This window comes from Peromyscus leucopus, chromosome 7 (genome assembly GCF_004664715.2).
Source record: "Peromyscus leucopus breed LL Stock chromosome 7, UCI_PerLeu_2.1, whole genome shotgun sequence".
In the NCBI taxonomy this organism is placed as follows: Eukaryota; Metazoa; Chordata; class Mammalia; order Rodentia; family Cricetidae; genus Peromyscus; species Peromyscus leucopus.
The window spans coordinates 5,939,459-5,962,500 of NC_051069.1; the positions used below are offsets into that span (position 1 = coordinate 5,939,459).

The 23,042-nt window shown below is 46.7% G+C and overlaps 1 protein-coding gene across 5 annotated transcripts in view; it reads right to left on the reverse strand.

The window, feature by feature from the left end:
- Positions 1–23,042, reverse strand: part of Ca12 (carbonic anhydrase 12) — a 57,793-nt gene that overhangs the window by 10,429 nt on the left and 24,322 nt on the right. For 4 of the 5 annotated variants that reach the window (XM_028866174.2, XM_028866190.2, XM_028866183.2 and 1 more), the window contains exons 3-8: positions 10,503–10,682; positions 9,236–9,381; positions 6,013–6,108; positions 5,040–5,103; positions 4,618–4,775; positions 3,302–3,428 (exon numbers count right to left, since the gene is read on the reverse strand). In XM_028866174.2, the coding sequence (XP_028722007.1) occupies positions 3,302–3,428; positions 4,618–4,775; positions 5,040–5,103; positions 6,013–6,108; positions 9,236–9,381; positions 10,503–10,682 (771 nt within the window). Of the gene's footprint in view, positions 1–471; positions 1,368–3,301; positions 3,429–4,617; positions 4,776–5,039; positions 5,104–6,012; positions 6,109–9,235; positions 9,382–10,502; positions 10,683–23,042 lie in introns of those variants that run through there. The other variant, XM_037207382.1, reaches the window with a different exon arrangement.

The window sequence follows — 23,042 nt, forward strand, 5'->3', positions numbered from 1 at the left end:
GTGAGTCCCAGGAAAGGCGCAAAGCTACACAGAAAAACCCTGTCTCGAAAAAAAAAAAGCAAAAAAATAAATAAATAAAGATCAGAGCATGTGATACTCAACTTTAGAATCCTATACTAATGGGGAGAAAACCAGTCTTAAGCCTACAAAGTCACTGACCAATCCCTGCGATAGTGGTTCCCAATGGGGCCATTTTGCCTCATCTCCCCTAGAGAACTGGGCAATGTCTAGAGATACTGTTTGAATATCACAAGTGGACACATGCCACAGGCATCTCATAGGTAAGGATGAGGGACACCTGCTAATGCTGCAGGGCAAGGGAGGCCCCACTATAAGAATTATTCTGCCCCATGTGTCAGTAGTGCCAGAGTTGAGAAACCCCTCTCTAGGGCTACATCGTGGCTAAAGTACAAGCGCCTTTCAGGCAGAAAGCACGTTCTGTGCTGCTTTTATAAGCATGTTCTAGTAATAGCAGTTAAATCGTTCAGCCCTATGTGTTTCAATTTGATTAAATCTCAGAACACACACACACACACACACACACAGCACACACGCCCTTGCATTTTCTCTCCTAGAGATTTTCTTTGCTTTCTTTTCCTGGAAGAATGTGTGGATTCCTTAGCTCTCATTAACTTTGGAAGGAAACTGCATAGAACAGACCCTAATCATCAATGGGCCTCCATGGAAGAGTCTGCAAAGAACTGAACCCAAATCACTCAGGGGTCATGTGGACAAACAGGCCCATGTTATAATCCTGAAAGTGCATGTTAACCAGACCTGCCCCAGGTTGGCTGGGAGAGGCCTTTGTGGATTCCGGCACCTGTGGGCAGAGGAGGGCAGGAGCTGAGCTTCCGAGGGGCTGCTGCTGCTTCTTGCCTCAGGAAGCAGCCTTGCTTGCTGCCTGTGTTTTGGAGTATGAGGAAAGGAGTACTTTGGCCAAGTTTCTATAATCAGTGTCTAAAAGTTTGCCTTGGACTGCTGCAGATTCTCCAAGGAGAAAGCCTTGCCTCGCCTTGCCTCATGGAAGCAGCATCTCTGATTAAGCCATGCGGGAGGGACTGTGGCAAAGCTACCTTTGGGCTTTGGGCTTGATGTCCTAAGCCAGGGATTAGTCTTCAAGCTTCTGTCTAGAGCCCTCTCAGTCTACTCCAGCCAGACTTGCAGGATCTACCAAAGCACTCAGCTGCAAAGCTGCCTGTATGATCCAGTCTACAAGCAGCTACTTAGACCTGAGCCCATCTGAGAAGACGGCTAATTAGCGCCAATGCCACAGTCCATCGGTACAAGTGGGGGTTACTTTTAGTTGTCATAATCAAATTCCTGCACGGTTTCTTCTGATCCTCTGTAACTGCCCCCAAACACTGACCCTGCAATGTAAAGTCAGGATTGGCAGGTATTAGTATCCATTTTGAATCGTAGTTTGTTGGCGCTGAAAGGATGTCAGAGTAGGGTCTCCAGCCTGGCATCCTGTGGCCAAGGAAACCAGGGCCAAAGAACGGCGTGCTTTGTTCACATCATACAGTCAGGAGAAAACAAAGCAGTGCCTTGAGCCGAAGTCTCCTGACTTCAGGGAAAGCATCTGTTACCCTCTTTCAGGTACTTATACAGACTAGATTAGAGGGCAGCTCTTAAATCCCTTGAACCATAAGCAAAAATCTTGCCTGATCTTTGTGGACTATGGTCCTCACCTCTAGGCTTTTAAATTTAAGAACTGAAGTATCCATACAGCGTATGATGCCTCACATCCATAACCCCAACCTCTTAAGAGGCTGAGGCAGGAGAACCACAGCGGCCAGCCTGGACCTATGTAGTGGCTTGAAAGGCAGCCTGAACTGTAGGAGACCTTGTCTCAAGAACACAGAGAACTGAAGCACCTTCGTTCAATTCCACATACTTCATAGTCTACTTAGAAGAACAGGAAGGAGAACATAATGGAGAGCAAATGAAATCCTCCCGAGCATTCAGATCATTCCCTAGCAAACAACTGAGCTGTCATGTCACTGTCTTACACATTCTCAGGTGACAGGAAGGGCTACCCAGCTCCCAGATTGTGTTTCAGCCTCAGAAACTGAAGAGATGGGGAATGACCTTAATTGAGTGGTATCTGGAGAGAACACAAGGCACAAATGCTCGGGCATGAGGTTATCCCACAGAGACAGCCTACAGACATAATGCTGGCCATGTCAATGGGTCCGTTCAGAAGGGCCGATTTCTAATGCCTCTGGGAAGGGCTTTGAAAGGCAGTCTTCACTGGCTCGTGACTAAACTGAGCAGATGACGGTTATAATCTCACACAGTAAAGGAACAACAGCAATAAAAAGCATCAGGTGAGATGAAATGCACGACTCCTCTAGCAGGTGGGCTTATGGATTGTTTTAAAATATGAACGCCTGGCCCTGTCGAGCTCTGAGTGACCTAATGAGATGGCGGGGGCCGCTTCTGCAGACCTGCACTGCTTCTGACAGGTTTGGCAAGGCTCAGGAAGGCATGGTGAGAAAGTTGCCTCAGAGGTTTGAAGATGGGTGTGGATAGTAAGAGTTCTCCTTCTCCCCCAGGACCACTTTCAGTGTACTGATGGAGGCACTGAGCAAGTGAAACGCTAATTTCCTCCTAGTCACCACAGTTACAGACTTAGAAGGAATGATGAGTTCCTAGCAGTTGGAATACACCAAACTATTAAGTTTTATTCAGCTCGGAATGTGTTTGCTGGTGCTTAGACAAAAAACAAAAAACAAAACAAAACAAACAAACAAAAAAGCTGTGAACCAGAGTGCTTTCTTGCTAATGGGTCCTGCTACATTAGACTTTGAGCGGATGTGGCCATGAACATGGATTATGTCCTTGGCCTTACAAAGAAGCATCTATGGATGCTTGTAGTATATAGTCACCTCCTTCAGCCTAGGGCAGGGCATATGTAGCCCTTGATACCAAGAGAGTCTAGGGTGGGAAGTTAGAAGTCTCTCCTCGTGCAAAGGATTCCAATGTGTCGTAGGATAAGGAACCATTCTTCAGAGCAGAGAAGTCCCCAAGAACATTTCATTCCCCACCTGTAGGTGACTCCCAGAATTAAGGGCTCTGGTCTGTGTACCTCAGGGTCCTGGCCTTCTCTCCAAAGACTCAAGGAAGTGGAGACCAGTGAAGGGGCACTGCAGTAGCCCCCACACCAAAGTTCTAGACGTGCTTTGGTTCCTTGGCAGCCAGGGGACTCTTCGCCAGTCTCCTAAGGGCATTGCTTCCTTGGTAGGAAACACACATCTGGCAGCACACTGCTACCCCTCCCTTCCCGCAGCACCTTCCTCACCTTGTCGGAAGGAGATATACACCAGCCTCTCATCAAACTTCTGGACCTGCCGGAAGTTGTTGACCATTTCTCGGGGGGAAGGATCGTCCATGTGTGTGAAATACAGAGCTGTCTCCAAAGCCAGCAACTGAGGGGGAAAATGGAAACAGGTCTCATGAGCAGATAATGCTTGCTGGCCTGGCCTTCTGGGGAGAGGACTGGGGACAAGCCTCTGGAATCAGCCCATGAGGTGCTTGACAGGAAGTATCTGAAAGCAATGGGAAAGCCAGAGAACTACTTCTCCATCCTGGGGGTCTCACTAACTAGCCACTGCTGGGTTGGGCTGGGTCCTTCCTGCTGTCAAGGTTCCCAAGGATCCCAGGATCTGCTCCCATGAAGGGAAAGCTGAAGAGAAGGACTCCTTAGCCTCTCACCAAGACCACATTCTTCCTTTCATGACCTTGAATTGGAACCCAACTCTTAGAGCAGTGGAGCTGGGCTTGTTTTTATAGTCAAATCAGAATAAAAGACAGAGGGAGGAGGCCCGCTGGTGATCTGACGGCAGGCTCACTGGCATTTTCACACCCCCGCGAATATGATACAATCTGTTACTATGGCAGCTTCTGGGTTAGGCTATGGCTGCTCCCCACACATCTCGCCTTGGATTCAGCTCATCCCCTCGCCCGTCCACCCACCAGCTGCCATTTATCGAGGCTTCTTAGTTCAGAAACTTGTAGTAAAGAGCAGGGGTTGGACGGGGGAGAGGCCGGCTGGAACAACTGGGGTGGGGGTGATTAGTATGCAGCACCATCCAGCCTTCTCGACACTCCTTCTTCATGCTTTTAGGGTAGCCAGATGAGCAGTGACTCAACTCAGAAGCCAGGTGATCCGGAGAACTCCTAACCCTGACTTCCAACATGAGTCGTTGCTAACGGCAGGGCCCCCCAGCTTACACTTCTAGACTGTGAGCTCCAAGGGCGGTGAGTGTCCCCCTCACCACTGCACCCCAGGGCCCAGGTGTTGACCTGATGTGATCTTTATTCTGCCCCACCAGCCAGGCTCTTCCACCTGGACAGCAGGTGCCACCCAGCCACTGAGGGGTATGTCAGCAAACTCAGCTCTCCAGCTCTCTGTAATGAACCGCGGGAAGTCTGTCCGTGTTCCTAGCGTGATGTCTAGCTCCTCCTAGAGCTTAGTCTGTAATTCCTACAGCGTTTCAGCGGCAGGTCCCTGGAGAGGTTCTGAAGAGCTGCTGATGGATCTCAGAGGAAATCGAGTCATTGATTAGAACAGCTTATGGCAGGGAACCACGTGCTGTCCAGTCCCTGGCTTGTTACCTGATCCTGGGAGATCTGCACAGGGTTTCGGAAAACTGTCCAGAGCACGGTAGGGTAGCAAGGAGGTGTAGTCAGGGACCCTTCATAGCGGTAGTACTCGCCGGGGCTCTCGGGCAGAAGTTCTTCAATGTTGAAGCCTGGGATGAGTGCTTGTTGGCCTGGAGAGACATTTTGGGAGTGAGGGTATCAGCTACCCCCTGATGGGAGAGGCATCAGCATAGTAACCGAGCTTAAACACTCACATTCAGGCACAGGGAATGCGCTCCGACCAGTGTCACAACACGGCCCAGGAACCTGCTGCTCTCAGTGTGCTGAACACAGACAGCACCCCCCCCCCTCACGCTGTTGCTTTTCTTAAGGTGACGCTGGTGTGACCACATCCTGTGTCACGGTGAATGACTGAGTAGTCAAGCAGCCCTCACCTTTGTACTTAACATGTTGAAGATGACTGAAGATCTTGTCATATGATGGATTGCTGGAGCCTATCTGCAACACAGACAAGGCAGGTTGAGCCGGGACGGAATCACCTAGGACCAGCCTGCGTTCACAGTTACTATCGCAGGCTGGGCTGGAGGGCTTCCCTGAGGAACTGCCTCACAAAGGAAATTCTGACCCATCACCGGACTGTTGAGAGTTAATATAGTGGTCACGACCTTTGGCATCAAACAATATCTAGCTTTCTGCTGAAGACGCCAGGTTTGAGTATCCCAGTATATAGGGTGTGTTTCTGGCTATCTGATAGGAGCCCAAAGACTATACCAATGCATTTAACCCGGAACTTAATGGAGCTTTGAGTTCACGAAAGCCAAGCCAGATAAGTAAGCACATTGGGAATGGGAGCATATTGCCTCATTGGGAGAAAACAAAGCAAGCTGATCATTCCCCACCCCTGCCCCCAGGTTTTGAGATAAAATCTTGATGTGTAGTCCATGCTGGCTTCAAATTCTCAACAATCCTCCTGTCTCAACCTCCAGCCTGCTGGGATTATAGGCATGCACCACCATACCAGGCTCCATTCTTGTTTCCCAATCTTGCATAATTCATTTCAGAGTGGAGTTTGGATGCTAGGTATTGTATCAGTGACAGACGCATCTGATAGTGCAGCTTAAAGATCCGTGTGCCCCACGGGCCCTCCCCAGCCAGGTGACCTCATACCATTCAACAGGGCTCGGGATAAGGGAGGGGGGCTTTCAATATGTCCAGTGTCACAAAAGCTATGTCTGTTTCAGCTGCCTAGATACAGAAGGGCTTCCTCTGAGAAAAGAGAGAAGGAGACTTCGGAGGAACAGCCCTGTTCTAGAGGCAACGCAGGGCCATCCAGGAGCAGCTCACTACCGATCGCTGTGCGTAGAGCACATGCCTAGTCCCGATACCATCCCTCTGACCACCTCGTACCTCAATGAGAACAGCAAGGACAGCGAGACCTTCTGACTTGTCACTGGCGGCGCTGAAGTTGGGGTACAGGTCTGAGTTATAATGGACGATGTGCAACTGCAAAAGGAGAGAAGGTACCCATGAGGGGACAAGTGACTCACAGGAACCTTTTGTTTCTGCAGAAGACTTGAATCCAGCTAGAAAGGTAGACCTCTGTCCCTCTTTTCCCCCCACAGAACTGATCCCTCACCCTTAGCATCTGCCCCAGTTTTCCCTCCCCCAGTCCTCTTGCACCTATAAACCAGGGCACATCCTCTTTAATTCATGGGATCTCTAGTGTCTGATAAGGCGCCTGTAAAGTAGCAGAGGTACAATAGACACGAATGAATGAATGAATGAATGAATGAATGAATGGGGTTTTATATTAACCATGAGAAGACTTTGGTGCTTTGGAGCTCTTCTCCCTTCTGGTTTTTTTTTTTTTTTTTTTTTTTTTTCTGGAGCCTGGGGCCAAGTGGTCTCCTGTAATTTGGCATCTCTGTACTTGATCTGGAAGCAGTGGGGTGGGGCAGGAAACCAGTTGCCAGCTACAACTTAATCATAATTGATAATGCATGAAACACTGGCGTTTATCCCTCAGGCAGACAGAATCACAGCATGGCTTTTACCAACTGGGGTTAGCAGTCAGATTTTCAGAGACTATAAAACAAAATGACATTCCACAAACGCAGACTTTTATCTTCTCAAAATAAAATTGTAAATGGTGGAGTTTTTAATCAGCTCAGGAATTAATTATTAAAATAAAGAAAAGTTTTTGAGAAACCCTAAATTTACAAAGTGTAGACACACAGTATGACCCTTGTTATTATAAATTCTGGTGATGCTTCATCTGACTTTTAATCCTAAAGATAGTATCACCTAGCTTTCAGAAAACTTTATAGTGGATAGCTCTAAATGCAAAATACATGCACTTTTATTCTGTGCCCTTGAGACTATTGCATATTGAAATCTTTATCTCAATTTCTTTTTCCTATTCACTTACCATCTCCCTTTTTGAAAGAAATTCAGCATAAGGTCTATTTGTAATGCCATTACATAGCCATTTTGCTGTTTTTCATTTTGTTTTATTTTTTATGTGTATGGATGTTTTGCCTGCTTGTATATCTGTGTACCATGTGCATGCCTGGTTCCAGTGGAAGTCAGAAGAGGGGCACTGGTTGGAGTTACAGATGGTTGTGAAATGTCGGGTGAGCGACTAGAACCAGGGTCATTTGGGGTGGTGGGCAGAATCTTACTTGTATAGCTTAAGCTATCCTTGGGCTTGAACTCTGCTGCCTCAGCCTCTTGAGTGCTAGGGTTACAGGCATGCACCACCGCATCTGACTTTCATGTTAGTTCTTGTAAGTTATCTTCTGTTATCTAAGGCTTCCTCAGGGGCTCTTGCTTCACCATTTTCCCCATAAAGGAGAGCCCACCACATGGCCCACACCATCTTAAAATGGTGCATGGAGTAGATTTCTATTTGTGTAAATTACCCAAGATCTTTATTGTTTGACCTTTGACCCTCTGGTGTGCGTCAGCTCTTACCATTTTCAGACGAATAAAAAAGAGGTTGAAAACTAACCTAGGTCTATGGGCACTCCCTGGTGAGGGGCTTCGGAAATCTTCTGTAGTTGCCACTCAGCAGAAGAACCACAGCTTCAGAGAGATCTCTATAGAGAATCTGCCTGATTTTTTTTCTCTAGTATTAGCAATTATGGCCTATTTTTACCAGGTTTTGTCTGATGATTAACTTAAGAGCAGAGAATACAATAATTAGTAATATTCTTTAGAGATTTTATTTTTGTTTTAGCTAGGCATGGTGGCACTCAAGAGGCAGAAGCAGGAGGATTTCTGTGACTTCAAGGCCAGCCTGGTCTACATAGTAAGATCCAGGCCAGTGAGGGCTACATAGTAAAATTTTGTCTCAAATGTTAAAAAGGTGTGTGTGTGTGTGTGTGTGTGTGTGTGTGTGTGTGTGTGTGTGTGTTGTGTGCATGCACACATGTGAATGCAGTGTTTGAGGAAGACAGAAAAAGGCATCAGATCCACTAAAGGTAGTTACAGGCAGTTGTGAGCTCCCAAAATGGGTTCTGGGAACCAAACTTGGGTCCTCTGTAAGAGCAGTATGCTGTCTTAATTGCTGAGCCATCTCTCCAGCACCCTGGAAATATTTTTAAATGCGTAAACTCTCCAAACCTACATCCTAGCTGCCACTTTATTCTCCCAGGGGGAAGAAGAAGCCTCAACATTGCAATTAGCTTGCAAGAAATTGCAGTTCTTGAGCTCCAGGGAAGGAAGGGTCTGCTCTGAAATACGTGCGCCTCCAGTCATACCGTCCTATCGGGCCAGAATCACATCCCCTCCACACTGGTAACAGACCTATAATTAGGTTGAGACATTAAGCAGTTCAGCAGTTGTGAACAGAGGAGAGAACGGTTGTATCATTATTTAGCATGGGATCTGCTGGCTGACCAGCAACATTTATCTCTTCCTATCTGTTTCCCTGTATACACTCAGAGCCACATCCCCGACTCAAAACTTGGAGCGGAAGAACTCAAGACCCCTGCCCATCCCACCCCATCACATGCCTGTGGTACAGCAGGAACATCCTGCCTCTCCTCTCATTTCCTTTGGTATTTTAGCTTAGAATCTCAAGACGACACGACACAGTGCTGTGCCCACATCCCAAACCATTTTCAGAGAATCTCTGATCATAGCGATGCCCTGCACATCTTAAGCCAGTCACCCCCTTACTCTATGGCAAACTACAAGATGGTCCTGGATCAGGGTTCTCATATGGCTGAGAAGAGGAGGGATGATGTGTGAAGACTGAAAAGCATGGAGGAGCAATGAGCCTGGTATGATTAAGCAATGAGCTGTGACAGCCAGGCGAGCTGTGAGGTCTTCATCTGCACAAAGCAGGAGGATGTCTAGAAAAGGGCCACATGCATCCCACCATGCCATCTGCAAGGCTGGCCTTCCCAACAGCATCACACAGTAAAAGGAGCAGGCAAACTCAGTATGCTCCAGCAAAGGAAGGGACGGAGACACCCGGATAAATGCAGGGCAGTGAGACCTGGCTCCTAGACTTCTCTTCTAGGAGAGTGGTGAGGACAAAGACTGTGAAGGCTGCTCTATCCCAGTGGCCACAGAGAGGGGAGCCAGCGCCAGGTACTCTCCACCAGACCGGCCCTTCACTCACCTCGGCGGCAAAGTGCTTCCCACTCACGGTGTGTTCAGAGCCGTGGGGGTCATTGCGGTTCCCCCAGTGCAAGTGCAGCTGCTCCGCCCTGTATTGGTGAGGCTGGAGGCCCTGGATGTACATGTCCGAGTTCAGGTTCAGTCTCACTGTGAGGAATGGAGGAGCAGCCTTCAGAGCCCTGGCCAGCTGAACCCTGGCCAGACCAACCCTGCTAGAGAGCAGGCAGGCAGGCAGGCAGCCCCCACACAGGTCCAAGGGGCTGCAGGAACGAGGCACAGACCAGAGCGATAATGCCTGCAGGTCGGATGCCTGGCCTCTTTCCCCCAGGGCACCTCCAGTGGCACCAGCACCTTCCTGGACCCCCCTGGAAAGCATCAACTCTACGCCAATGATGGCTGTTTCTTTACTTATCCGTGTATCAGGCTCCTGTCTGTGATAACAGAACTGTCAGTGAAGAACTTTCCAAGTTGGAAAATTATATACTCCAATGACAACCGCTCTTTAAGAAGCACTAACTATATAACAGACTGTGAGGTATCCAATCTCCAGTGTCCACGGAACAGGTCAGTGGGTCCCTCTTCCAAATGACAACTCAAGGAAGTTAAAATTCTTATCCAGTCTGATTGATGGCTCATTAGAATCTGTGATGGCTAATCTTGGTTGTCAACCTAATTACATCTGGAATCAATTACAACCTAAGCAGCTGGGCACTCTTGTGAGGATTTTCTTGGTTGGATTATTAGAGGTGGAAAGACTTACCCTAAACCTGGACTCTCTCTCTCTTTCTCTCTCTCTCTCTCTCTCTCTCTCTCTCTCTCTCTCTCTCTCTCTCTCTCTCTCTCTCTCTCTCTCTGTGTGTGTGTGTGTGTGTGTGTGTGTAGCAGAGTTATGATTCAAACCCAGTCTGTCTGATTAAACCCCAAGTGTCCACCCTCAGCAACTGAATTGCTGGTGCCTTGGATAGTTTGTGATGACTCAGAATTCACCCTGGCAGCTTAGCCAATGGACCAATGGGATCAGACTTATCTCTTCCTTCTCCCTCCCACAAGAGATGAGCTTCTGAAATATGCTGCCCAGGAAGAATCACTGGAACCAGGATTTTTAGCACACATACAAGACACTGGGCCAGGCATGACTCACTGCCTCCCCCTACCCCCATCTCCAGAGTGCCTCAGAGGAACCCATCCCGGCCAGATGGAAGAGTCAGGACAGAGAGTCAACGGGGCCTCGGATCTGCCTCTCAGGGTCTCCAGGGTCTCCCCCTTACCTGAATGGCCATCATTGGTCAGGTTCAACAGCTTTTCAGCAGATACATTGTAACCTTGGAACTGTAGGGGTGTGAGGCTGGCATCGTACTGGAGGATGTCGCTGTGTAGGTCTATCGGGGACTGGAGGAGGCCCCCACATGATGGGTACTTCTTGGACCAGTTCTTTTCCCCAGCAGGACCTAGAACGAAAGATCCAAGCTCAAGCTCAGTTCTCCACAAGGAATTTTCCTCACCTTTTATATCTCCGTTTATACAACAGTTTCTTTTTATTCCCTTGTCTTTCCATAGACAGCCACACTCTTCTACATGAGACAAGTATTATGTACTGGTCCCTTGGCATCCTGTGGACTTCATCAGAGAGTGGGAGGGGTCAGAAGAAATACTTGACACATTTTCTCATTGTAACTGCTGTGAGGGAGAAGAGTTAGCCCTAGTTTTAGAAGTAAACTGTTCAAGACCTGGAGATAGCAGCTTGTAGAATCAGGTCCAGCAAACATCTCAAAACCATCTGCCATTGAAGTGCTGTGGAAGATGAAAGACTAGAGTAGCCCAGGCCAGAAACTAGGGCCCCCACACAACCTCCACTTTATCCCCATGTTAACATAATACATATCCTCGCTACATGAAGACTAGTGACATCCGGCAATTTACCATCTGCTTAGTGAGCTCCTATTATGTGCCAAATTACTCTGGGTCTTGAGGCCACCAAGCTGGATACTATAGGGACATCCAATGAGGTGTTCGAGTGGGGAAAAGTGGATGAGTCTGCCAAACTCTGTCAGGTTGTGCAATTGGCATCTGACTGACCATAGCTCAAGTAGGTCTTGGAGGCTGGTAGATTCACAGTGTGATGTTCCTGAAGGAAGCCCTGGGGATACAAACTCCTGATACCCACATCTGGAGTGCAGGATGCAACCCCAAAGGGATGCTTGAAAAATATTGAGTAATTACAGGCCTGGGATCACAAAGCCAAGTACAGCAGGGTTTTAACTGGAGGGAAGCCTGGTAATACTACAGTCTAATTATTGTAATAAAATTGACAAGTCCTTGGTGAGGAGAAACAGGCTTAAAAGTGAAAATCATGCAGGGCTCATGCTCCTTGCTAAATACTGGCTATCAGTCACTCCTCTGTGGATAAAAACAAAGATCCCATGGGTCAGATAAACCAGTGGTTCTCAACCTGTGGGTCAGCGACCCCTGAGCTCAAACAGTGTTTTTTCTCACAGGGGTTGCCTAAGACTATTGGAAAACACAGATATTTACATTGCAATTCATAACAGCCACAAAATTGCAGTTATGGAAATAATTTAGTGGTTGGGGGTCCCCACAACATGAGGAATTATACTAAAGGGTCACAGCATTAGGAAGCTTGAGAACCGCTGAGAACTCTGTTACTCCCACAGGGAAAAATCTTGAAAGAATGTAAATCTGTGTTTAAAAGATTATCTTCCATGGTAATTAAATGGATTTTCAAGCTACTGGCAGACATTTCCCCCAAAATAACTGAGCTCTTGGGAGGCTGTAAGGAGGAAATTGTGGAAATTGTGTCCTACATAGTCATTATTAGAAGTTAGAGCCATGCTAGATATCTGGGGGCGAGAGAAATAAGCGTGTTAAAGACAGCAGAGTCAGTGTGGCCAAGGCCTTCAGGAGAACATAAGGTGGGAACGTGGAGAGTCCAGACAACAAGCCTGCTGCACACCTATCCCACCGCCTTGGTGCGTGGCCACAGCCAGGTCATGTTGCCTCCTGGAGCTGCTGTCAGCCTTGGTAGAAATGGCAGGGTTGGGTACTGTATCCTGCAAGGTCCCTCTGGCTCCTGTGATCCAATATTTATGAAGATTACAGGACTGAGCGCCTTCACCCTCTGCACCAGGCAAGTCGGAACGGCTCGCCGAGGCTCGTTCATGTCAAGGCAGGGCTAGTGCGTGTGATGAGATGCCCGGTGGGAACCAGCTTCAAAAGTGAAGGCCCAGGATGCCGGTGTCCCTGGGCTGCTGGGGTGTAGACAGCACCTCCCCAGGCCTGGCCTCTGTCCACAGGCAAGCTAGTCCCTGGCACCAGTCACAGGCCCTTGTGGCTGCAGAGTCTAAAAGAGCGTTGTCCACCCTCCATGCATCTTTCACCGTCAGCAGCATGGTTTATTTATTTTAGTGGTTTTGAGCCTTCTAAAAATCTATAACCTTGGCATAGCCAAGGGGACAAGAGGAAAGTATTTTGTAGATGAAATACTGGGAATGGAGTGATTTGTCCAAAGGTAGACTTTGGCCTAGTACCAGAGTTACCTGACTTGGATCGTGAAGCCCTGGTGTCTTCTCTCTGGGTGTTTATCTGGGAGAGTTTGTGCATCTGTTTCCTCCCCATCTCTCCTACATTCTCCTTGGAGGTAAGGAGTGTCTCATTCATCCCCACATTCCCTACAGTGCCTGGCACATGGCAGGTCCTCACAGGTTTACTAATTTTCTCACCTGGCTCCTGCTTATTCTCTCTAAGGGTACTTGATTACCCGTTTGAAGTCTCCCACATGCCCTTTCCCCTTTAAAAAAAAGTGGGAGCTAGTTATGGTGGTGCATATCCAGAACCTTTTAGTACTGCTTCCTGCTCCCTCCCTCTGTCCCTCCTTCCTTTCCTTCATGTGTGTGTGTGTGTGTGTGTGTGTGTGTGTGTGTGTGTGTGTGTGTGTAGGTGCATGCATACTCTAGGTTAGCTGGCCTGTGAGTTTCTGGGGACATTGGATTCTCCTGCCTCTGCCCTCCATCTCAGGATAGGAATGCTGGGATTATAGATGTGTGCCACCATATCATGTTTCTTCACATGGGTCCCAGGAATTGAACTTGTGACCTCAGGCTTTCACAGTTAACACCTTTACCCCTTGAGCATCATGCTGTTGTTTCTGTGTAATCCTAGTACTTGTGAGGTGGAGGCAAGAGGATCGAGAACCCAAGGCCAGCCCTGGCTGTACGTTTGAAACCAGCTTGGCTACATGCGACCCTGCCTTAAAAAAGAAACGAATGTTTGAAAATGAGTTCGCTTGTTCAGGTTCAGAATGTTTCTTCTTAGCTTTGAAGTTCACCTGTGTGAGGATTGGTTCTGGGTGGGTGGCTGGGAACTACTTGTTGAAAACGAAACCTGCCTCCATCCTATAGTGCAGGATGTGGCCTGGCAAATATGACTTCATAGTGTTTATAGACCTCTCCACAACCTCCTTAGGACTCTTTCCCCTTGCACATCTGGGGACACTTACACAGCCTCCTGGTTTCCTGGCTTGGGAATTAAGAAAGGGAGACACATGGCAAGGCACCTACACAACCAATATCAAATATGACAGCAGCAGACTCTGCCATTATCCTCCAGTTTCTGCCCAGCCCATGAGTAACCTGAAGCCACAGTAAGCCTGGGAGGCTCACGGAAGGCTACAATTTCTCAGCGGAGTCTCAGCTTTCACAACCTTTTATTTTTTTTTTTAACTGAGACCATGTCTTGTATATCACAGGCTGACCTTGTACCTCTCTGATCCTCTGCCCACATCTCTCCAGTGTTGGGATTACAGGCATGTGCCACCATGCCTAGTTTAGGTGGTGCTGGTGCTATGTGTCAATCATTCTACCAACTGAACTCCATACCCAGCCCCAGCTTTCAGACCTTTGCCAAGTGCTCTTTGCCAGAGAGCCCGTGCTGGGAGTCACTCTTACAAAGCAGCTCCTTAAACGCTTGCCTTTGCTCTGGGTTTCCACGGCACCTCTTCATTGGTTGGACCCCCATCCCCATCCCCACCCCATGACCATGAAGGAGACCATGTACATCCCAAAGCTTGTTTTCCCAAGTAAAAGCAAGGCATTCTTTCTTTCTAGTTCATGAATTTCCCTACTGGTGGCAAAAAGAAATGGACAGATCTCTGTTTTAAAATATAGAAGAGGATTAACATGGCACTGTTCAAAACGTCCCTCCTGACTTCTGACTGGGAATTGTGAGGCCTGGGGTACAGGACCTGCATTATCTGAGAAGCGGACTATCTGTGTAGGGAAAATTTCAAATGTGTCCAACAGCAGAGAGAGGAGCGAGGTGAACGCCACATCCCCCAGCTGTGACAGTTTATGAGTTACAGCCGGTCCCGTTTCATCTTCACCGCCTGTCTGGATAACTCTGAAACAAGCCAGGCTGGTTTCATCTGCACGGGTTTCAGTAGGCTTTCCTAAACCAGGAGCGCTCAGAGCAAAAGCTCAATACCACTCTCTCACCCCTGCAAAGGTAAGGTAGAATTTAATATTACCGAATCAATCAGCATTCGGTTTTACAACTAGATCATAACTTCTTCTTTCCCAAGGAAGCAAAGTTGGAGTTTATTAAGAAATGGTGCTAAACTGGGCAGTGGTGGTGGCAGTGGCGGTGGCGGTGGCGGTGGTGGCGCACACCTTTGATCCCAGCACTCAGGAGGCAGAGGCTGGTGGATCTTTGTGAGTTCAAGGCCAGCCTGGTCTACAGAGTGAGTTCAGGACAGCCAGGGCAGTACAGAGAAATCCTATCTTGAAAAAAAAAAAAAGAAAGAAAGAAAAGGGAGAGAGGGGGGAGGAAGGAAGGAAAGAAAGAAAGAAAGTATGATAACAGATTGATGTGTGGGTGTTAGGGGACAGAAGGGCAGTCAGAAAATGGGCAGTATAGACACAGGTGCAGACTTCTAGAGAGACTTATATTTAAGTGTCTTAGCATTAGCCCCAGATACAACATTGGTGGCTTCCGAAGTTACATTGTTCAAAGGGCTTCTAAGAGATGTTCTTTTTTCTTTTAGTAAATGTGATCATTGGGTAGCTTCTGAAAGTACGGGGTATTACAGGCTGATAGGATTAAACACATGGGTCGCAAGGGACTACGGAATCTTCACCAGATCTAAGTTACAAAGAAGTCCAGACATGTTTTCACTATAAGCGGTGTCTGTGCTCTTGTTACAGCTGGGGAGGAGGTAAGGTTAAATCCAAAGGCTATGAGCCAGTGAGACAGCGCTGCAGGGAAAGAGCTTGATGCACAAGCCTGATGACTTGAGTTCGATTCCTGGAACCCATGTACAGGTGGAAGCAGAGAACTCACTCTACAGAGTTGTTCTGTGTGCCCGCGTACACACGTCATACACCACATGACAATTTTTTTTTTAAATCCAGAGGTCATACATGCTTAGGCTTTAAGCATAATTTATTGCTTTTTAAATTTCATTTATCGTACATGTATGTGCATCTGTGCACATGGGTTTATAAACATGTGCATGCCACCAAGTTCATGCAGAGTCGGAGGACAACTTGTGGGAGTCAGTTCTCTTCCCCCACCGTGTGGGTCACAAGGATCACGCTCAGGTCGTCATTCTCGTCGGTAAGTGCCTTTAGCCAGGAAGCCATCTCACAGTCCTTCATTGCTGTCCTAGCATTCTTTTTAATTATTATTTGCAGTAGACTCTATGGCCACATGCATGCCAGTCAAGCTCACTACCACTGAATTCCAGCCCTAGCCCCTGCTATTTTAACATTCTTATTTGTAATATCTCTATGGAAAAGAGAATATTGTCTCTATGTGGGCAGTATTCACAATGAATTTTAGTGTAATGACAATTCTTGGCTCTCAGCTGAAGGGAGGCTTCAGCCAGTCTCCAGAGGAAGGGACTCCTTTCCCTTCTTATGTCTTCTCAATTTTCCCCCTCTTGCAGTTGGGTTCTTGAATTCTATAGGTTGATGGTGACCTAAGATTTCAGCTTCTGAAACTTCTTTGCTGCCGAACAGGGATACATCCTATCCTGTTAGATCCTGCCTATCCGGGATCTAAAGTCTAGGCTTGCCTTCCCTGAGGGGGAGGCCATGAGAAAGTCTCAGCTTGGAACTTGCAAGATCCTCATTCCACGGAAATCAATAATGCTTGAGTGTCATCTCAGATGGGCCCCTGGGGCAGATGGCAGTGGCAGTGGGGAACACAGCCTTATACTGCAGCCTCTAGGAGCCTGGCATCTACTCGGGTGAAACTAGGACCCATGACTGCAGAAGAAAGTCATTTCAGTTTAAATCCGAATGAAGCAAAGTTGAAGCTGACAAAGAAACTGTTTTAACAGAGCTCAAAGCGTGGACGTCAGGAGGAGAGGACACTTCAGGAAAGATGCACACATCCAAGACAGTGCAGACTTGTTGTTGTTGTTTTTCGAGACAGGGTTTCTCTGTGTAGCTTTGGTGCCTTCCCTGGATCTCACTCTGTAGTAGACCAGGCTGGCCTTGAGCTCACAGAGATCCAACTTCCTCTGCCTCCCAAGTGCTGGGATTAAAGGTGTGCACCACCACCACCCAGATCAGTGCAGGCTTCTTGAGAGAGAGCTGCCAGCTTACAAGTTATTAATGATTTTTGTTATGTTTTGTTTGTAAAATTTAGCATTCTGTAAGGTCTGCACATTGCAACAGTCAACAGGTTGGGCCCAGGTCACAGTTTGATGGCTCGATGTCTTGTCAGAGACCAACCCCTGGACCTCACTCCTGCGACACTCGAAATCCTAGCCAGGTGAGCCCTGCTCATCCTTGGCCCTCAGCTGGTCGAGTCAAACTTTCCATAACCACCTCCTCCACCTCAGGCTAGACCCTCACCAAGGGTCACCCTGCACGGGCCCTCCACAGGCTGCCCAGTGTGTATGATCCTTGTCCCACTGCCAGACTCCCTCTCCTGCTTTAGTCAGCTTAATCCCATTACCCTGCTGTAACCAGATCGCTCTTGTGGTGGCCTTGCTTCTGTAGCCTGGTCATTCCAAACACTCCCTTATTCACAACATGCTCTCCCAACCTCCAGTAAGACAAAGCAGAAACTAGCTGTTTTTCACATTTTTAAAATGACCCAGACTGTCAAGGTTTTCAAAAGTCCTTGCTTTTCCCAGCCCCGTACTTTTCTTTCTGCTTATCCAACCTTCCTTCACTGATCTCCCTTGCCATCTGCATGGAGTATCTTCCAGTCTCTCCACTAAGGAACAGGACAAACCTTCTGTAACTACTGTTATCTTCTCATCCCTTTCGGGCTGAATTCCTAAAATGAGCTTAAGAGCCTGTCTCTATCCATGGTTTGTAACCGCCATTATGTGTTCATAAGGAATAACCTTCAGAGGTCTGAAATCTTTGGAGAGAGCTGTAGTCTGGCGATAGCCTTGGGCAACTCAGAGGCAGAAAGGGTTGATTTACTGCTGTTGTGGGAACCTCCGGTCCTTTGGCTGAGAAGTTCAGCCATCATGAAGGAGATACTGGCTTTGGCAAGATTTGAACTGGGCTTTGAGACATGAAAGAGCTTTGGAAAGGCACAGATTTTCAGCACAGACCGTTTTTGAAGTTTGTGGGCACAGCATGTTCAGAAACTGGAAAAGCAGACCTGACCAGCGTCAAAAGGAGGTGGAGGTGGTTTGGTGTCCGGCTTGTAAGATCGGAATTCATCCTGGGTTGAAGAAGGCACTCAATGAGGGTTTGTGGAATGCTGCAGCCCAGAACACATCAGCCTGTCTGAAAATGACACCCCGATAATGAACACCCCAATCAGAAATCCCGAGATTGTGCAGGTTGCAAAGATAATGGGAAAGGAGATCAGCTATGAGAAGACAGTGGTCTGAATGGCTGGCTTTCGGAGAGGGACACTGCCAGAGCAAGCCAGCCATCCCCAAACAAGCATGTGACTCCTAACCCTGTACTCAGCTCTAGTTTTCTGTTTTGTTTTTAATACACACTGTATCTTTGCTATCTTGTCATTTAGTTTTGTTGGTTTTGTCTGAGAAAGGGTCTTATCATGTAACCTTGGCTGGCCTAGAACTCAATACATACAACCAGGCTTGCCTCAAACTTGGGAGAGGCCTCCAATCTCTGACTCTCAAATGCTGGGATTACAGGCATGCACAACCACATTCAACTCATTATGCATCTTATTTTGAGTTTTCCTTTTTTTTTTTTTTTTCTTTTCCAGAGCTGAGGATCGAACCCAGGGCCTTGTGCTTGCTAGGCAAGCGCTCTACCACTGAGCTAAATCCCCAACCCCCTTATTTTGAGTTTTAATTTCAGAAAATTTCTAAGCATTAACAAAAATAAAGACACATAATATGGTCTGGAGATGAAGCCGGATGGGAGATGGTTTGCCTCGATCCTCAGCACTACAGAACTCCAGGAATGATCGCAGGCCTGTAATCTCAGCACTCGGGAGGTAAAATAAGAGCTCAAGCCCAGCCTAGGTCACATGAGGTCCTGTTTTAAAAGGAAGAGAGAGAGAGAGAGAGAGAGAGAGAGAGAGAGAGAGAGAGAGAGAGAGAGAGAGAGAACGTGAGAAAGTATATAGTGTAAAGACCATGTACCATCTTTTCATGACTTCAGTAGTTTGAGCTGTGTAGAAAATCGAGTACTGGCTGGTTTTGTGTCAACTTGACTGAATAACCTATTTGGGAAGAGGGCACGTCAAGTGAGGAAATGCCCCCACCAGATTGGCCTGTGGGGCATTTTCTTGATTAAATGATTGGCGTGCGAGGGTCCGGCTCACTGTGGGTGGTCTAAAAAGCAGGCTGAGCCAGCCATGGGGAACAAGCCAATGAGTGGCATTTCCTGGCTTCTTCAGTTCTTGCCTCCAGGTTTCTGTCTTGAGTTCTGGCTCTGACTTCCCTCAGTGATGGAGTGTGACCTGAGAGTTGTAAGCTCAAATAAACCCTTTACTCCCCAAGTGCTTTTTGGTCATGGTGTTTTATCACAGCGATGGAAACTTTGACTATGATATGTATGTATCATTAACGATAAAGGTTCTTTAAGCCATACACTCGTTTTACATGTGAAACCTGTTATAATTCATTAATATCATTAAATATCCAGTGAGTTTTCAAATTTCCTTGATCATCTCATAAAGCAATTTTAAGAGTTTGTTTGTAGCCTCAGTGCTCAGAAGGCATCCCCACACACAGTGTGAGATGTATTATTGCTATGGGAATAATTTATGCAAGAGATTGAAGGATAATTTTATAACCTGTTTGCAGACATAGTGTCTGGGTAAAAAAAAATGTATGGGTTAAGTAATTTCTTAGGTTTATATACTTGATACATCCACATTATAGCATATATCATAATAATAAAAGCATGACGCATGTAATTACCCATAAGGCTTGTTTACGATTTCTCACTGACTATCCTGTATGCTCAAGATTAATAACAATTTTTTATTATTTTTAATTATGTGTGTATATGTGTGGGTGCAGGTATGTGCATGTGAGTGCGGTGCCCAGAGAGGCCAAAGGAAGAAGTTGGACCCTTGAAACTGGAGTTAAAGGCAGTTGTGAGGTACTTGTCACAGGTACTGGGAGGTCTCCTGCAAGGACTCTTAATCACTGATCTATCTCTCCAGCCCCACAGTTTTAAAGAAAAAAATATATTGTTTGTAATTTGACAGGATCTTATGGAGTTTGGATCCACAACAATAATAAAAAAAAAATAAAGGTATATTATTGTCTCAGATTTTGAGGTTGGCCTTTGGTGTCTTTTTTTAAAAACTGGTTGCTCTCAGCTTGGTACTGGTATAAAAACCGACATACGGACCAATGGAATCGAATTGAAGACCCTGACATTAATCCATGCACATATGAACACCTGGTTTTTGACAAAGGAGCCAAAACTATACAATGGAAAAAAGAAAGTATCTTCAACAAATGGTGCTGGCATAACTGGATCTCAATATGTAAAAGATTACAAATAGATCCATATCTGTCACCATGCACAAAACTCAAGTCCAAGTGGATCAAAGACCTGTACATAAATCCAGTTACACTAAACTTAGTAAGTAGGAAGCACTCTTGAACGCATTGGCACCGGAGACCATTTCCTAAATAAAACACCAACAGTACAGACCCTGAGCACAACAATTAATAAATGGGACCTCTTGAAACTGAGAAGCTTTTGCAGGGCAAAAGACACAGTCAATAAGACAAAAAGACAGCCAACAGAATGGGAAAAGATCTTTACCAACCCCACATCTGACAGAGGATTTATCTCCACAGTATATAAAGAACTCAAGAAACTAGACATCAAAATACTGAACAGTCCAATTAAAAAATGGGCTAAAGAGCTAAACAGAGAATTCACAAAACAAGAATCACAAATGGCTGAAAGACATTTAAAGAAATGCTCAACATCCTTAATCATCAGAGAAATGCAAATCAAAATGACTCTCAGATACAACCTTACACCTGTCAGAATGGCTACGATCAAAAACACCAATGACAACCAATGTTGGAGAGGATGTGGAGCAAAGGGAACACTCCTCCACTGTTGGTGGGAATGTAAACTTGTACAACCACTATGGAAATCAGTATGGCGGTTTCTCAGAAAATTAGGAATCGAACTACCTCAAGACCCAGCCATCCCACTCTTGGGCATATATCCAAGGAATGCTGATTCACACCATAAAGATACATGCTCAGCTATGTTCATAGCAGCACTATATGTAATAGCCAGAACCTGGAAACAACCTAGATGCCCGTCAACGGAAGAATGGATGAAAAAAATGTGGTACATATACACAATGGAGTACTACTCAGCAGAGAAAAACAATGAAAGCATGAAATTTGCAGGCAAATGGATGGAACTAGAAAAAAATCATCCTGAGTGAGGTAACCCAAACCCAGAAAGACAGTCATGGTATGTACTCACTCATAAGTGGATTCTAGATATAAAATAAAGAACAATCAGACCACAACCCATAGAACCATGGAGGCTATATATATATATATATATATATATATATATATATATATATATATATATATATAGCATGGAGGTCTCTAGGACGACTGTGGCTTATAATAAATTTCAGTTTTACTCAATTATTGAAAAAAAATAGCCAAATTAATGGAAACACGTGAACTATGACCCAAAGGCTGAGGGGCCCCCAGCTGGATCAGGCCCTCTGAATAGGTGAGACAGTTGATTGGCTTGATCAGTTTGGGAGGCAACTAGGCAGTGGGACCAAGTCCTGTGCTCATTGCATGAGTTGGCTGTTTGAAACCTGGAGCTTATGCAGGGACACTTGGCTCAGTCTGGGAGGAAGGGACTGGACCTGCCTGGACTGAGTCTACCAGGTTGATCGCAGTCCTCGGGGGAGGATTTGCCCTGGAGGAGGTGGGAATGGGGGTGGGCTGGGGGTAAGGGGAGGGGGTGGGAGGGGGAGAATAGGGAACCCGTGGCTGATATGTAGAACTGAATGGTATTGTAAAGTAAAATAAATAAAATAATAATAATAATAATAATAATAATAATAATAATGAAAAATAAGGAATTTACCACTGGGAGGAAAAAAAAAAAACTGGTTGCTCAGTCTCGCCTATTGCCCGACTCTTGGTCCCACTCTCTGAGGTCAATGCCCTGGGTGTCTGCATGAATGCTCAAGGCAGGCAGCTGCCTAAAGGTTAGCTACAGGCCATGTCTCTCCGGACTGGCTACAAAAACAGATCAGGACTCGACTGTGTGGCAAAGTTGATGTTCTAGATGTTGGGGAGACTTTTTGCCCAACCAACAGTCAAGTCATACTTCTCATACAATGAACATCTGTAAGTGTTGGTTAGTCCCTCAAAGGCTTTGGTTAGTTGGTTGTACTCAGAGGTCTAGGGAAAGTAAAACCATGGCTAGTCCTCGTCCATCAATGTGCATGAAAGTGACCAGTGACTGTAGACCACCCACGAATGTACACTTGACAACACAGAATGCCGTTACAATAAATACAGAGTGTTCAGGGGCTGGGGCAAGCACTCGTTTGGTAAAGTGCTTGTCATTCAAGAATGAGGATGTGAGTTTGATCCTCAGCACCCATGGAAAAAGCTACGTGCGCATGCGCTGGCAATCACAGTGCTGGAGAGGCTGAGACAGGAGGCCTCTGGGGCACACTGGTCAACTAGCCTAGTCTAAAGACTAGCAAGCCCTGGGTCCCAGGGAGAAACCATGCATCAAAAATGAGGTGGTCAGCTGAGGAACAGCACCCAGGGTTGACCTCTGGCCTACATACACACACACACACACACACACACACACACACACACACACACACTCTGAGTAGCCATATACTGACTAAAGGAGAAAAATCTCTAACTAGTTTCCTTCCTGGACTGCTATTTAATTTTGAAGTGAATATATTCATTTCTTCAAATATACCCAGTGTTGAACAGGATGGATGACAAAGCAGATCTACCTTCTGTCCTTGTAGAGCTACATTCCAGGGATTAAGACCAGTAACGAACCACAAATAAACAACCACTACACAAGTCAAACAATCACAGCCTGCAGTTGGTGCTTTGAAGGAACTGAACAAGGGCTGTGATGGAGGAGACGGAGAAACCACAGCTGGGCAGTGCGGTACAGGCCGACTTGCGGAAGGAGGTGCCCTCAAAGCTGAGGCTTAAAGAGCGAGATGAAGTGACCCGCAAACAAAGCTGGAGGAACAGCCTCCCAGGTGGCGAGCCTGGAGCGCCTGCTAACGCTGGTTATGTCAGGTGCACAAGTGGTGTGAACTCAGAGAGAGCCTGGGGTCCT